Genomic DNA, 17,310 nt, shown 5'->3' with positions numbered 1-17,310 from the left:
AAGGAGTTCACTGAAAGGTTGTGGGAGCCTCTGAGAGTCCCACTGCAGGAGCAGAGCCAGGCTCATGGGAGCACGAATGGCTCCTCAGCTTCAGCCTCCAGTGTTGCAGTGTCTCAGCTCTGCCCATTTGTCTGCTTTGTGCTGCCACCCAACTACTGTGCAGAGCCAGTTAGACTGTTGACAGGAGCATCCCTAGGCACATAACACATCCCTACCTGCTCCCTCTCATCCCCACCACTCCACCTATAGGCTCTTTCCCACACGTGGAATTCCTGGAACAGAGTCCCATTCATTTGCCTAACACTTTCACTCCTGTGCTTCTTACCACAATAGAGGTGTTGATTTTAGAAGGACTGGTGGGGAGATGGTGATTGTCCTTTCCAGGGCTATCTGGAAAATGAAAGACTTTCATATTGGTTGCTCAGGTCCTCCCTTTTAGCTTTTGAATGGCTTTATTGTTTTGTTTTTGAGATGTACATGAGCACACACACATCTCATGCATAATAAGCATGTACTCTGCCTCTGAGCTATTCCCAGTCCCAGCGGGATTCTTAATGATTTATGGTCCCATGTTAACTGGAAGTTCTGTATTCATGCTGAGAAAGCAGGTAAGTTCCCATTAGGTCCTGAGTCTGCCTCCTCAGCAGTCAAGACACAGTAAATGTTCATAGTTGCTTCAACTGTTGCTGAATTAGACTCTGAGCCCCCACTCCTGGTTGCAAGTCTTAATACATCAATAGAGATACTGTTTGAGGCAGCTTTTATCATCTCTTCAAACAGTGCACCTTTGTCTTTAATTTTGTTTCTTCTGGATTTATAGTCTGCAGAATTACTTAATTCCAAGCTGCCCCGATGGCAGGAAACCTGTTGTGATGCCACAAAAGTACCAGAGAAAATCATGAACATGATAGAAGAGATAAAGACACCCATCTCCACACCAGTGTCCGGGACACCACAGCCTTCACCCATGATCGAGAGAAGCAAGATGGTAGGAATCAGTCCCCCTTCTGTACATTCACTAGTATGAGTTAGTTCATATTGACTCAGAGGACCAGGACTGACTTCGGTGATAGACACCATGAGTCCCTCTTTCCTATTCCTAGACCTCGTTTCTTCCCTTTTTCCCACTTCCTTTAGAACTAGAATTGACTGTGCAAATGTTTTACATTCTGCTTAAAACTGTTATGTTTTAGAAATGTCATTATTACTGTATTCCAACATTATAAGTTTATTACCAATGAAGACAGTAACTGAGAGAACTGACTAAAAAACCCTGGTGCCATTCAGCACCTGGAAGACTGCAGCAGGAGGATCATAAGTTTGAGGTAACCTAGACTACATAGTGAGACCTTTATCCAAAAGAAGAAAAGAAATTATATGTCTGAGAATTGCATCAAAATAATGCAGGCCTTGTTTGGGAATCTGGGTGAGGGCATATATGATACAAGATTGGCTATAAATTAATTGTCATCGAAGCTATATGCTTAACAAGTTAATATAACACATTCAAAATTCTTTCAAATAATTGTTTCGAATGTAGACTCCTGGAGCCAAGTAGTGCTTAAGAAGGAGCCTACCTAGATGTGGTGGCTCACACTTGGGAGGCAGAGACAGTTAACTCTCTGAGTTTGAGTACACAGAGAGTTCCAGGCTAAGCAGGACTACATAGTCAGACTCTTTCTCTAAATCAATAATTTTTTAAAACTAATAATACATTTGAAATAATTCACAACTAAGAGGGGTTTCTGCCATACAATAAAAAGCAATCCTAGCCGGGCGGTGGTGGCGCACGCCTTTAATCCCAGCACTCGGGAGGCAGAGCCAGGCGGATCTCTGTGAGTTCAAGGCCAGCCTGGTCTCCAAAGTGAGTTCCAGGAAAGGCGCAAAGCTACACAGAGAAACCCTGTCTCGAAAAACCAAAAAAAAAAAAAAAAAAAAAAAAAAAGCAATCCTAGAAACCTGTGTTAGTCTCCTGTATTGTTCTAATATTAGACTAATAAAGAGTTTTTTCTACAGATTGGGAAAGATTATGACACCCTTTCTAAATACTCACCAAAGATGCCCCCTGCTCCTTCAGTCAAAGCCTATACCAGCCCTTTGATTGATATGTTCAATAACCCAGCAACAGCTGCACAGAGTTCAGAAAAGATCAACAACTCAGCAGGTAAGAGATTTAGTTTGATTTCTTTTATGGAAACGTATTAAATTGTTCTATTTAATTTTTAAATATTTGTTTTTATTTATGTGTATGTGTGTGACATGAATGTATGTGACATGTGTGCTAATACTCTTGGAGGCCAGGAGAGGGTTTTAGATCCCCTGGTGTTTGTGAGCCACTCAATACAGATGCTGAGAACTAAATCCAGGTCCTCTGCCAAAACAGGAAGTATTCTTAACCTCTGAACCATCTCTCTAGCTCCCTTTTTACATTTTAAAAATACTTTTTCAAATGAATTTTTTTAATAAATGTACTATGAGGGAAAGGCAGACACACAGGTATAGTGGATACATACAGCCCTGGCTTTGAATAACTTATACCTCAAAGAAATAAGGCTGGAGCTGAGAGTGTAGCTCCATAGTAGGACATTTGTCTAGCATGTGTGAAGTTCTAGGTTCCACTCCCAATATTTGGTGGGGAGGGAGATGAACTAAATAAGGTCTAGTCTAGACCATAAGACATTTAATAAGTGACATGTTTCTATAGCACTATTCTATCTACTGGTAGATGTCTACAGAGTAAATATACTGTTGACGTATTTTTTTAAATCATGTGTGCCTGTGTGCATACTCATATATGCACATGAGTACAGTGCTTATGGAGGCCAAGAGAGGGATAGGATCCCTTGGAACTGGAGTTAGGGACAGTTTTGAACTGCTTGCCATGGGTGCTAAGACTTAATTCAGATTCTCTGCAAGTGTAATACTTGTTCTTAACCAATGAGCCATCTCTCCAGCCTGAGAGGTATTGTATTTAAAAATAAACAGGATAGACTATAATAATTTAGTTTCATACAATGTTCCGTATCTGATAGCTCCCTCAGTACAAATCTGATGGCAGTCAAGTTGTGCTCTGGAGAGAACCCACAGCTTGTAGTATTCAGCTGTAGGGGGAAATGAGAGATTGAGAAGAGATTTCTATAAAGACAACCAGGACTGCTCAATGAGGGAAAATAATAGCTTGTAGTTATTTGCTTTTGAAGAAAGTTAAAGTATATAATTCATTCAAATATCTCTGGTTCTTTTTGGTAAAAGCCAAGTAAGAATCCCTGGCAGATTTAGTGCTGAGATAGTTAGAGACATGTTAAGGAATAGCAAAATCTGTATTCTAATTGTTACAAAGATGCAATAATAAAGCAGATATTTTAAATCCCTATGCCAGTTTCCCATTTTCTGGAGTGGCACATATCAGCCTGTGTTTAAGTTGAGAGACAGTGGTGACATAGTATCTAAGTGTAGGTGCCTGTGGACTTCGGTCCCTCCAGTGACTATAGCTGCCATTTGCCGGTTGTCATCTGGACCAGTCTGGAATTCTTTTGAGCTTAATTCCCTGGTCTGTCAGTATCAGCAGTCACAGAGCCTTCCTCTGGAGGCGGCTGGTGGCTGCATAGCACTGAGATTCTTGACGAATTCTCAACCAAGGGAACTCAGCAGCTCACGTGTCCGTGCTCAGGTGAGAAGGCCGAACACCAGCATCTCCAGCTCACTCCTTCTCTTGTGCCCAGAGAAAGGCAGTGGGTCTGAGCTGTTGCCTCAGCGGCCTCTGTGTTCCAAACTGAAAGAGCAGTACAGTGTGGGCACTTCACCAGGGAAAAGAACCGGCCTAGCTGCCATGGTGCAGGTGAAGCTGGCACACTCTGCTGGGCTTCTCTTCTTACAAGTGCTTTTGGCTGCAGGGCTCCTCTGCCCTCTGCAAAGGCTCCAGGCTGAGGCATACCTGTTTCCTCCTCGTGGGCAGTGTGAAAGGCCTGGAAATAGGCCAGAAATGGTTTCCATAAAAGGATCATGTGGGCACAATACAGAAACAAATGGTTTTCTGGGGTTGCTCACTGAGCTTGCCTGCCGAGCATTCTTTCATCATCATTCCCATGCTCGCTTCCACAGACACCTCAGAAGATCCCAGTTTACAAAGATCCGTTTCTGTTGCAACCGGACTGAACATGATGAAGAAACAAAAAGTGAAGACCATCTTCCCTCACACTGCTGGCAACAACAAGACCTTACTTAGCTTTGCCCAGGGGGACATCATCACACTGCTCATCCCCGAGGAGAAGGACGGCTGGCTCTATGGAGAGCATGACACCACCAAAGCGTGAGTTGGCACGAACCTCTCTGCACCAGTTTCAAATGACCCTCGCCTCCGAGAGCTGCTGCCTTCCCTGTGAACTGCAAGTTGTCTGTGCCGTAGGAACCCTTTATTCTTCTTTATAGTGTGGGCAGCTGCTGTTATTACATCACAAGTTATTTGGTGTATGTATAGGTGAACTTGGTACAGAAACAGATTATCAGGTCATATTACGTCACTGCTGACAAAAAGCATAAATATTTTTGTTTATTTATTTCGTGTGTACATGCATGTGTGTGTGTATATAATCTGGAGGTAGGAGGACAACTTTGAGGAATCTGTTCTCTCCTTCCAGCATGTGGATTCCAGAGATCATCAAGCTATCATTGGGTGGGTGGGTGTCTCTGTGTGTGTAGGAGACACCTGTAAAAGCCTCCATTTCACTCAACCCGTTTGTGAGTGGCTAGCCCACCCGAGCTGTCTTCAGGATGTCCCCAAATATGAGTACTACTTCCGTGCCTGCCTCAGGTATCCCAGATGGGTCTTTTTCTTTATCTTCACCTTTAGGAGGGGTTGGTTCCCATCATCATACACAAAGTTGCTGGAAGAAAATGTGAAGGAAGCAGTGTCTGTGCCTACACCAAGGTAGGGGAGTATGGCCTGGCTCTCCCAGCAACTGGAAGCTTGCCTTGACCCTGATGTCCCCAGACACAGTAGAGTTACAGCCTAGATGTGCAGCCACGCTGGGGTAACCTTCATCACTTGGGTGTCAGGAGCCAGTGGCTGCTCCTCTGTGCTTTCTGTGGTCCACGAGCTTCCCTAGCTATTTGCTGTGACCAGACCAGGCCAGCCCGCCAGCTGCAGTGCTCTGTCCACAGCACGTGTTCGCTGTTTCTCGTGAAATGTTCTCTCACCTGAGTTCCTGACCTAGTGCTTTGCTTGCTCTTCCCTCGTGTCCCTCCTCTGCGGGTCTTTTCCTGTTCACCACGTAGGCGCTCGTGCTCCTCGGGATCCACCCTCAGTCCTCCACTGCTCCCCGGGCTATTTCATCTACTTTTTTCTTTTATGTTTTATTGATGAATTTTGGTGGGGGAGGAAGCAGGTGGCACAGCACGTGTGTAGAGGTCAGAAGACAACCTGCTGGAGTCAGTTCTTTCCTTCCATCATGTGGGCTCCAGGGCTCAAACTCAGGTTGTCAGGCTTGGTTGGCACCTTGGCACCTGATCACCTCACCAGCTATATTTCATTCACCTTTATACTTGCAGCTACCCCAGTGGGCCTCCCTGTCACCTCCATGCTGAGAATCCCATTCCTCAGTCTAAGTTGTGACAGTAGAAATAGCCATCTTAGAGCTGGAGAGCTGCTCGGTGTTTAAGAATGCATTCTGCTGTTGTAGAGGGCCCAAGTTTAGTTCTCAGTCATGTGGCTCACAACTGGTAAACGTACGTTTAAAATCTTAATAAAAAAAATAGCCATTTCTTAGAGTCAATCCCAAGGGCTTTAAATTGCTGAACACAATGAGTTCTCACAACCCTGTGAGACAGGGCTCCACTTTAAAACTGGGGAAACTGAGGCACGGGGAAGTTTTAAGAACTTGTGCAAGGACAGAACCAAGACTGGAACTCAGTTATAACTCATCCAGGCTGAAATGTGGATATTTCTAGCTGGCTGCCCAATGGACCCTTGGAAATAACATGTCTACACTGAACTGGTCATCTTTACCATAAACTCCCTCCTACATGCTACTCTCTGGCCACTGAACCCTCAAATGCCATGCTCAGCATCCTTCAGGCCCTCTCCTCATAGAGTATCTCCATATGTTCCTCTCTCGCAGAGTCTAAAAATGCCATTGTACCAAGAAGGAAAAAATTATCATTTTAGAGAGTAGGTAAGAGTTGTTTCTTGAGACAGGGTCTCAATATATAGCTAAAGATAAATACAATGTATATAAACATGCACACTTACGCATATAAACTACTATGTATGTATGTAGTGCAGTGTTGGAATCCCCTCTTTCTTCACCGTTTCTTACATGTGAATGGATGTTTTGGTTTCATGTATATCTGTGCACCACATATGTGCTCAGTGCCTTCAGAGGCTAGAAGAAGGCATTGGATCCCTGGAACTGGAGTTACAGATAGTTGTGATCCACCATGTGGGTGCTGGGAATCAAACTGGAGTCCTCCGGAAGAGCAGCCAGTGTTCTTAACTGCTGAGCCATCTCTCTAGCCTCTAATCCTTTTTTGTCAAGTTACTGCCCACTACCCTAGCCTTGGCTGTGGGATGTTTGGGGCATAGGGGTGCAAGTGGCATGATCTTATCTGACTTGGCCCCCTAACCTTTGGCTTTGAGCCCTGCACCAGTGAGAAGCATCAGTACTGTGGACCTGACTGAGAAGAGCAATGTTGTCATCCCTCCTCCTGACTACCTGGAGTGCCTGTCCATGGGAGCCACCTCAGACAAGAGAACAGATGCTCCCAAGACTACTACTTCTACCTTCAAAGCCCCAGTGTCCAGACCAGATGCCACATCCACATCTCCGGTGAGTGCTGACTAGAGGCCCTAGCTCTGTTCATGGCTGGTGGGGGATGAGGGCATTGAGTTCTCTTCTTCATAGACACATGCTCCCCGCAACTCCTCAACTCTACGCCTTCTTTCTTTCCTTTTTACTTTATCTTGTGCAGGACAATTAACAGTTTGTTTCTAGGTATTATTGGAACTTTCATGTCTCCTTGCTTTTGTCTTCGTCTTTTATTCTTTTACTCCTCTTCCTCTGCATTTTGTTCCTTTCCTGTTGTTTTCTGAAAAGGGGAGGGACTAAGCTTAAAAATGGGGACTTGGTGCCAGCCAGTGTGCAGACATTGTCTTTAATCCTAAACTACCCTAAGAAGGGAAACGGAGGGCTTGGGCTCCTAGCCACTTCTTGGCAACTGCAGGTGGAGTGTCTGCAGAGCACCTGGCACACTCTGGGCTAGACAAACAGGTGAGGCCCCTGCTCCTTTGAAACATAGATCCTAGTGATTGGAAGCAGATAATAAACCAAAACGGGTAAAAGCCATGCTGAGAATGAAAATAGGGGGAGGTGCTAGTGGATAGGGTGACATCCTAGGTGGATGCGACAGGTTAAACTTGTTTGAAGCTCAGTGACCCAAGATGGAGCCCTGAGAAGGGGAAGAAAAGAACCATTCCAAGTGGGGAGCTGGCCTAGGCCTCCAGGGATTCCACTGAGAGTAGCATGCTGGGATGGCCTTCAAGCTGCCTGGAGAGAGCTAGGCCTCAGTGGGTCTGGGTTTGTAGGGAGGGGCGAGACCTTCAGCCAGAGCTGGTTAAGAAACAAAGGCAGCCTACTAGACACATTCCTGCATCTGAGAGTCAGCCCTTCTGTCCCAAGTGTAGGGTACATCCAGGACAACAGGCATCACAGGATAGCCTATGTGGCTATGGTCTCTCTGAAGTGACATTCAAGCTGAAACAGAGATGAACCACTGTGCAGAAGTCCCCGGGAGATGTGTATGAAGGTAGAGAGCAGAAAGGTTAAACATTATGTGTGATGCACATACACAGGGAATGGAGCTGGGAGAGGACTGGCTCTGGGTCAGGGGGACTTCCTCCTGATGTCTCTCCAGTGAAGACAGAAGAGGGCAAGACAGAGAGAAGGAAGATGGCTGAGGAGTCAGGATGCATCCAGGCATAAGAGCCTGTTGTGAGAGAAGGCAAAGCGGGGCACTGACTTGGCCAGTGTCTCATCTCTAGCTAGTTCTGCTTGCCTAATGGTGCAGGAAGATCAGCAGCTGCTGGGGTGGGTCCAGGTATCAAGAAGGTTTGACAAATTAAGTGTGCAGAGTGGTAGTTTATGCACACCAGGAAAGCAGGAGGGTGGGCAACACCATGCACCCATTAAAGCTGCTGGCAGTGATTTGAAATTGTCACTGTGCTTCCCAGCTGTTCAAGTCCAGATGAGAAGTATCATCCTGTGCCTTATTGATGGGATGCTTTCTGAGAAATGTATCATTGGAAGTCTGAGGACTACAAACTCGAGACATCATACACAGTCAGTCTGTCGTCACAGGAGAGGCCTCATGTATGACCAAATAGTTGGGGATTAACTGAGGTCATAGTACTTGAATTGGGAGGATTGGGGAGTTGGGGGTGTTTCTGAAGGCGTGGCTGTGGTTGTCTGAGACTAATCCATACCGGCTAAGGAGGCTCCATGGAATGTGAATGGGATGGGGTAGTTGCAGGCGTCTCCTTGAAGAGTGTAATCCTCATGGAGGAGTGTAATCAGCATGGAGAAAACTGGTAGGAAGCTGAGGAGTGAGTGGCAGAGAATAGGAAACAGAGCTAGACTCAGGAGGATGAGTAGCTGAAAGTTATGTGTACCCATGCAGCACAGCCAGGTGTGGACAGAGCCAAGTGGAACCAGAGCCTGCCCTACGTGTGTTTACCATAGCTTCCCCCCGACCCTTCCCCAGGGTTCCTCTTGGAGCAGGTTCAACTGAGTCCACGCCTCTTTTACTACTTGTCTTCTTGTTAGTTTTTACTGTTGTACCATCCTTTCTGTAGAGCATGTATACTGCCTCCCATCTCTCAGGAGGGGTACAATTCCACAGTTTGCCCCACAGCAAGAACCAATTACAAGGCAGGTTTTGTTGAGCAGTGCATGGTGCACAAGTGCAGTCTCTCAGTTATGTGAAACGGGGGTTCTGTACAAAACACATGTGTCTGCTCTCATGTGAGCCTTGAGATCTGCTTTCCTCCCTCTCCTCGGCTACAGGACACATTTGGGCCCAGGAAACGAGAGCTCTGAACTAGTGTCTTGGCTTCCTTCTTGGATAGCACATTGTATAACTGCACAAAGTCCAGGTTAGGGACTCATGACTATAATCCCAGCACTTAGGAGACCAAGAGAGGAGAATTGCCATGAGTTCAAGACCAACTTGGGGAAGTCTGGCATATGGAGCCATTGTTCATGTTCTTAGTCTACAGTGTTTCCCCTACTTTTGTTAAACTTTCCATTGTCTCTTATAGAAATTCAAATGTAATGCAAATAGAATAATGACCCCCCCCCCCCCTCCACTTTAACAGTTACCAGTTCTCTTACCAACCTGTGTCTTCCCTGGTTCTTCCATTCCTGGCTCAGTTTGTACCAATGCCAGACAATGTAAAGACTGAAAAAAAGATCCATTTCAAAATTATAACAAGACCAATATATCTTTAAAAACTAACAATAGTTTGTGAACACCATCAACTAGTCACTGTTCTAATTCCTGATGATGTCATTAAAATATTGTTTATAGAGCCAGATGTAGTGGCACATACCTGTAATCCTAGCACTCAGGTAGTAGAGACTGGAAGATTTGAAGTTCAAGGTCATTTTTAGTTATATAGTGAGGCAAGCCCTAAACTAGAGACTGGTTGAAGGATTGGGGGTGGGGGGGGACAGAGAGATCATGTATAGTACCGCCATTTAAATCTGGATCCAAATCAGCTCTAGACTTTGTAATTAGTCAAGAGGTTTCTTGAGTCTTTCCCATTGACAGGTCTCCCTTCTGTCTCTTTCCTTGCAATTATCATCATCATCATCATCATTACTATTTTTATATTATATCATCATCATTATTTAGAACAACCAGGTTGTTTGTCCTGGAAGGTGTCTCCAGTCTGCATTATGCCGATTATATCCATATAGTGCTTTTTACTGTGTCCCCTCGCTGTCCTGTTTCTGGGGCTTCAGCCTAGTCTCTTTGCTGCTCTTTGATCACTTGTCCTTGGTAGTCAGCATGCTTTCCCTTTTTATGATAGCATTGCTGGTCACCTGGTTGCCTAATGTGTTCTAAGAGAAAAGAATCCTGTCCAAGACATGTCTGATGGCATACTCCCAAGCTACTTGGAGGATCGCAAGTTCAAGCCAGCCTAGGCAACTTAGTGAGATCTCTTTCTCAAGATAAAAAGGAGAGGTTGGGGATGCTGCTCAGTGGTAAAGTGCATAGCACTCATGAGACCCTGAGCTCGATCCACAGTAACAACAATAACCTCCAGCACTTTGCCCATGGAACAGTTGCCAGTTGGTTGCTTGCTTGTTTTTATTTTGCATTGCTGAGGGTTGAACCCAAAGCTGTTTGCTAGGCATGTATTCTACCAAAGCTACATCCTTGCCATTTTAGAAAATTTAATTTTATTTATGTGTGTGTACTCACCCATGTTCCACATCTGTGTGAGGTGATGTTCATGGAGGCTGGAGGAGGGCATTTGATCCCCTGGAGCTGGAGTTACAGTTCCAGCTGCCTGATGATGCTGGGAACCTCTTAAAAGAACAGCAAGTGCTCTTAACCTCTGAGCCCTCTCTCTTCATTCCCAAAAACGTGTTTTTGTCTTCAATACTCTTGTCACATGGATCACGTGAGCTGAGAGAGTAATCCTCACTTCATGGAATGGACAAATTGACAAGTCCAGTTTTAAAATAAAAATATTGACTCAAAACCAAAAACATAAAAAAGGATTCTCAAAAAAAAAAAAAAAATGCAGGGTGGTGTGGTGTGGCGCATGCCTTTAATCCCAGCACTTGGGAGGCAGAGACAGGTAGATCTCTGTGAGTTCAAGGGAAATGTGGTCTACATCGTGAGTTCCAGGACAGCCAGGGCTACATAGTGAGACCCTGTCTCCAAATAAATAAGTAAAGATAGACAGACTGACTGACTAGAGTCACATATTCTTAGACACATACAAATAAAATATAATCAATAATAATAACTTATTCCCCATTTAGCATTTTATAGTTTTTTTTTTTTTTTTTTTTTTTTTTTTGGTTTTTCGAGACAGGGTTTCTCTGTGTAGCTTTGCGCCTTTTCCTGGAACTCACTTGGTAGCCCAGGCTGGCCTCGAACTCACAGAGATCCGCCTGGCTCTGCCTCCCGAGTGCTGGGATTAAAGGCGTGCGCCACCACCGCCCGGCCATTTTATAGTTTTAATAAGACCTAGCTTGATTTTTAAACCTCTGACTTGACTAAATCATAAGCTACTGTCAATATCGAGAAACCGAGTCAGTGTGGTAGCATATACCTGTAATTTTAGCTCAGGAGGTTGAAACAGGGTAACTAAGTTTCAGGCCAGTCTGGATTAGATAGTGAGACTCTGTCACAAAAACACCACCCCTCCAAAGGAAAAGAAATTAGGAGTCTGCCCCCTCTTGTACAATGTCCCTGAGCCTTAGAGGAATGTCAGAAAACCCTGTTTAGGGCTGGGCTCACGGAAGTCCACAGAGCAGCCACGGCTACATGTTTTCGTTAGGATCAGAGTCTAAGTTTTGTCCCAGTCCTTTTGTAAAATATAAAATGCTAGTAACTACATCTTTATTTAAAGCACACTTTGAGTGAGGGTACAGCTTTGTGGTGGAGTACTTGGGTAACATGCACAATATCCTGGGTACCATCCCAAGCACCACAAAAAATATATATATAATAAATAATAATAATAATAATAATAATAATAATAATAATCATAGCAATAATCCAGGGGGCTAGGGATATAGCTCAGTGGTAGAGCAATTGGCTAGAATGTGAAAAACCCTGGATTTGATCCCCCAGTACCATTCAAAAATATAAAAAGATAGATTTGTTTTGGTTTTCTGAAAACTAAAAAATATTAAAGGAAAAGTTTTAGTAATACTTATATTTCCAGAATATGATTAACATTCAATTATATTTATTTTAATACAGATTTAAATAAATATAGACGGGTAGATACGTGGATGGATGGATGATAGATATTTTCAACTCCTGTCCCAACCTGACACACACACATAGTGGAATGATAGCATTTCTCCTGCCACAAGCAATTGAGCCGCTGCTCCTGGACCCTGCTGTGAGCTGGCCTGGCTGGATCCAAGGATGGAATGGGCTGCAGGACCGTGGGAAATGGAGGAAAAGGGAGAGCAGAGAAGAATGACAGGCACTTCCTAGGTCTGCAGTGTATTGAGAAAAGTTTACTGTAAAGACTAGCACCGTTTATCAGCACAAGGAGGGGAAGGGAGCTGGGAGCTCTGACTGATAAGGCACATTCCACTGCCTTCTCTGCTGTTTACCAAGGCCCTGATATGATGCAGGATTGCCTTTCTGATCCAGAGGATAATGGAAAATACCAGCTAGTCAAAAGTCAAAAGTCACTAGAAAATAATGGGGTGTAGCTCAATTGTTAGAGTGTTTGTGTAGCATGAATAAAGCTGTGGGTTCCATCCTTAGCACCACATAAATCCATCATGGTGGTGCACATCTGTATCCAAGCACTCAGGAGGTGGAGGCAGAGGATCCGAAGTGCAAGGTCATGGCCAGCCTGGGCTACAAGAGACCCTATCTCAAAAAAAAAAAAAAAAAATACTTGAGTGTTTCTCTATCCAGGCTTAGAGGGTCCCTATCCCCAGTCACACTAAGGATGTTTACTTTGCGCTATCTTAAAACAGAGAAGATGGACAGTGACCCCTACATAAATGCAAAGGGCTTCAGTTACAGGATGAGGTTTGTACTGCATTTTTACCACTTACAGAAAGAACAAACACCTTGAAGCAATATTTCTAGATCCTATGCAGACTACAGAGAGAACTGCCAATCTTCACTGACACTGCCCTTCCCATTAGACAGGCCACCCATATGTCATTGCTACCAACTCAAATCAAGAGTCCTAGGAGCACAGATAGGGGAAGCAATGAGGACCCCCTGCCATCAGCAACAGAATAGTGCTGCTTCAAAGAGGGTAACTAAGGAGCAAGTACAATAGCCATATTGGGTTTGGGAGAAGCTACCTGAAAATGCCCTGTACAGACAGATGTTCCTGGATTTTTGCTGTGGTGGTACATCCTGCATCACCTAACCTATGGCACATCCTAACTTAGTGAGGCAGCATACCGCCGAGTGCCCGAAGCTGTGTCTCAACACCACCTCCAGCATCCCACAGGAAAGGACTATATCACGTATCACCAGCCCAGGAAAAAAACATCCCAGATTCACCATAGTTTTCTACTGAATGTATCACTTTCACACCATTGAAAGCAATCACACCAAAACACTTTAAGGCAGGCACTTGCCATTGCTTGATTTTCAAGTAAACACTTTATTAAAGGATTACATACACATGTGCATGAACACACAAAAGAATAACACGGAGTACACAACATTCTTCTTTTTTAAAAACAGGGACCTATAGCCCACATTAGCCTAAAACTTGCTGTGTAGCCAAAAATGACCTTGAATTTCTGATCCTCTTGCCTCTACCTCCCCAGTGCTAAGATTACAACCTGGTGTCACCATGGCCAGTTTATACAGTGCTGGCAATAGAACCCAGTTCCTAGCATGCTGGACAAAATACTCTACCAACTGAACTATATCCCTAGATCTTTTGCGGGGAGTAGGTGGGGGAACTGAGATATGGTCTCACTATGTGGCCCAGGCTGGCCTCAAACTATTCTCTCAAGTACTAGGCATATGGGTGTTGGATGACTTAAAATGAATTTTCTTGAAGTAATTGTCGAATCAGCGTCAGATCAAAAAACAACAGACACCTTGTGCACGCCCCAGTTGCTGTTTCTCCTCCAAGGACAGAATCCCCATGTCCTGGCACTGAGATCTCAGAGGGACAGAATGGATGAAAGTCGAGAGCTATTCTGTTGGATTTTTGGGCATTTCTTCTTGGGGCTACGTTGGTGTCTGTGGCCACATGGACACACTTTACTTTCAAGGATTTGCTGTGCTTGTTTCTCTTAGTGTGCTGAATGCTGAGGCATCCCAGCGCCTTAAAATGCCACTAAACTGGTGGTTTTAAGAGGGTTAATTGGCCGGGCGGTGGTGGTGCACGCATGTAATCCCAGCACTCGGGAGGCAGAGCCAGGAGGATCTCTGTGAGTTCGAGGCCAGCCTGGTCTACAGAGCTAGTCCGGGACAGGCTCCAAAGCTACAGAGAGAAACCCTGTCTCGAAAAAGCAAAAAAAAAAAAAAAAAAAAAAAAAGGGTTAACTGCAGGTGATGTCCAGTGGAGAGCTTTCTAGTTTCCAGTGAGGATATGATGCTGTCCTCCTCGAGGTCACACAGGATAGGCCAGTGTTTTGTCCAAGGGAAAGCTGAAGGTTTCCAATGGGAAAGTGAGGCGGCCTGGGGCTGCAAGGTTGCTCTTCTGGTCTGACTTCTGGGTGCCAAGAGGCTCCTTCCAGACTAGGGCTATTGCCTGGCTTGTTGCTCCAGGCAGTCCAATCATGCCAGCAATTTGAGCAGGCATTCAGCAGGCCAGACCTCCTGATGTTCTTTACAAAGAAATCATAAATCGGCTCTTAATCATCCCTATCATAAGAAGTTACATCAGAAATGACTTGTCCAGAGGCCTGCTAAGGAAGCTGAGTGCCCTGCAGGAAGAAATCACTTTTTACACCACTTAAAGCCTGATTAAGATGTGCCAAGTCAGGCAGTCGCTTTGTGTTTGTGATGAGTATACACTGCGTCCTGTGCTAGATGACTGTGCTGACCCCTGGGGAGCCTGAGGTCTCAGCCCACATGCCTGCAGCCTGCCTCAGCCTGAGATAGTATATCCCATTCAGTACTCAAGAGATGATGCCCTGCAGGAGTCTTGCCCAGACCTTCAGCCTCAGAACTCACACTAGAAAGTGAGTTGTTTGCTTTGAATCTACATGTGCCCAAGACTACTGTGAAGCCTAGGAAGCTTTCTAGACACTTGAAGACAGCTCTGATGCTTAAGATGATATTCTACTGCCCTCTGCTGGGTGGTGCTCCGGCCAGTGCTCTTACAGGAACAACACGAAAGATTTGAGACTGCAAGATTTCCAGTTCCCCAGCCAACACCCTAGAGACAGATATGCTGGAGGGAGATGGTATCTGTGACCTGCCGTGAGGCTCAGAGCCACACACCTGCAGGATTTGGACAGATCCTCGATTTAGAAGCCCCCACCCCTTGTTGCCTCCCTGCTTTCCCTGGGATTGAGCCTAGACCTCTTACAAGCTAGGTCAAGTGCTCTACCAAGCCACACCCCAGATCCCCAGATAGCTGGCTCTATCAATTAGCATCAGTCTCCCAAACCAAGTTACTATTACTTTCATGTCATCACTGAGGACTCCAGTCTAAAAATAAAGGCAGAGGGTAGGGTGGGGGCCACAGTCACTATACTACTTACTATAGCTTGGGTCTGAAACCTATCTGTACATGTTTTCCTTCCATGCCATGACTGTTGCTGTTTGGTAAGATCTGAGTTTCTGTGAGCATTCAGGATGTCCCATGCTGACCTGAGTGAGCACTGCTGCCACACTTGGAGGCACCTCCTTACCACCTTCTGACACACAAAGGGCCCTCAGAGTTCTAAAACATTTTCTCTTCTTGGCTTACTCTTTTGAAATAATTTAGACATAAAGCAGTCTCAGTGTGAGATCGGGGGATGCTTTTAAACATGAATAGCTTTAAAGATTTGTGTGTCTGCATGTGTGTGCAAGCATGTGAGTGATCCTAGAAGTCAGATCCCCTGGAGCTGGAGTTACAAGTGCTTGTGAGCTTGCGTATAAGGGCTGGGAGCTGAGCTTGGGTCCTCTACAGGAACAGCTCGGTATCTCCTCACGGAACTGTATCTCCAGCCCCACCAGTGGCTTTAAACTTAACTTTGCTTGTCTTTACCTGTGGGTCTTATAAAACATGTCCCAACGTCAAGCCTTACATAATCTGTCTTTTTCAGAGTGACACAAATGGGACCGCAAAGCCACCATTCCTCAGGTATGTATATCCCAGTGTACAAAGTCAGTGTCATGTTCCTGCTCCGCTAAGTGGCCAGTAGTGTCCCCCAGAAGCCCTTCATGGAGGTGGAAGAAACTGATGTCCCCTTTCCTATCACCACCAGCTTTAGACAGTCCAGGAGTGGGGTGCACAGTGACAGAGCAGCATGGTTCAGCTAACTCATGGCAGGGTGGCCTGTCCCACAGGGCTCCGTCCATCAGACTGAAGCAGCCTCTTGTGTGACCTGCTCCCTAGCTCAGCACAGTAAACTGCCAGACACCTGTGTGTTCAGAACAGGCAATCCAGGATTGGAATGCAATGGAAAGATGGCTCAATGAGTAAAGTCCTTACTGCACATGCATAAAAAGGACCCGAGTTCAAATCCCCAACACCCACAAAAAAGCAGGCCATCGCAGTATGTATCTATAACCCCGCACCATAGAGGAAGACAGGCAGATTCTGGACACTCAGTGGCCAGCCCATAGAAACAGTAAACTCCAGTCTCAGGAGGTGGAGTGTGATAGAAAACACCTAGCCATGACATTTGGCCTGCACATGTGGCGAGCACTCTGGTGTGGATACACCCCCATATGCGTCCACAATATCTAATTCCTGTCTTTTTTTCTTCCTCTTTTCCTCCCCTATAGTGGAGAGAACCCCTTTGCTACTGTGAAACTCCGGCCGACAGTGACAAATGACCGATCAGCACCAGTCATTCGATGAAGACGGGAGGGATCCTGCTAGTCCCTGCAAGAAGAAATCACTCTATCTGAGTTCTCACCTGCAAGACGACAGGTTGCTGGACCGGTGCAGGCACTGTCAGAGTATCAGAGGGTGCCTGATTTCAGTGAACCCCACTTGAGCAAATCAATGTATTTTCTCAGTTTAACAGAGCTGGGTTTACACATTTTTGTCTTTAAGGTAAATGAGTAGCTTAGTGATTAGATCAATCATTTGAAATATTTTCTTTTCTATTCAAAAGCAGTAAATTTGGTTCAAGTTCTTCTAATTTTAATTTTTAAGGAAATAGCCAGAATAAGGGCTAGTCTTATCTATGCTTTTGTGCCTGGCTTTCTGTGGCTGAATGCAAAAAGACCAGGGTTTTATTTTATAAAGCCTGTGCTCTTAAGTAGCATTATGATGTTCATCTAAAGAAACTATGTAAGTTTGTATCAGAGCATGCAAATCTAGTAAGCAATATAAATTATGAAACCATATTAAATATTTTTAAATGACCCAATTTTAACCTTTTGATTAAACAAATGTGGAGCTCA

The 17,310-nt window shown here is 45.0% G+C and overlaps 1 protein-coding gene across 1 annotated transcript in view; it reads left to right on the top strand.

The window, feature by feature from the left end:
* Positions 1-17,271, top strand: part of Baiap2l1 (BAR/IMD domain containing adaptor protein 2 like 1) — a 98,851-nt gene extending 81,580 nt beyond the window's left edge. The window contains exons 8-14 of the mRNA XM_052754419.1: positions 821-988; positions 2,017-2,164; positions 4,102-4,309; positions 4,850-4,927; positions 6,635-6,824; positions 15,999-16,036; positions 16,684-17,271. Of these exons, the coding sequence (XP_052610379.1) occupies positions 821-988; positions 2,017-2,164; positions 4,102-4,309; positions 4,850-4,927; positions 6,635-6,824; positions 15,999-16,036; positions 16,684-16,759 (906 nt within the window). The 3' untranslated portion in view covers positions 16,760-17,271. The remainder of the gene's footprint in view (positions 1-820; positions 989-2,016; positions 2,165-4,101; positions 4,310-4,849; positions 4,928-6,634; positions 6,825-15,998; positions 16,037-16,683) is intronic.
* Positions 17,272-17,310: the final 39 nt, after the last annotated feature.

This window comes from Peromyscus californicus, unplaced genomic scaffold (genome assembly GCF_007827085.1).
Source record: "Peromyscus californicus insignis strain IS unplaced genomic scaffold, ASM782708v3 Scaffold_2__1_contigs__length_46816999, whole genome shotgun sequence".
Classification (NCBI taxonomy): domain Eukaryota; kingdom Metazoa; phylum Chordata; class Mammalia; order Rodentia; family Cricetidae; genus Peromyscus; species Peromyscus californicus.
Note: the sequence above shows the minus strand (reverse complement) of the source record. Positions and strands in the feature narration are given on the sequence as shown.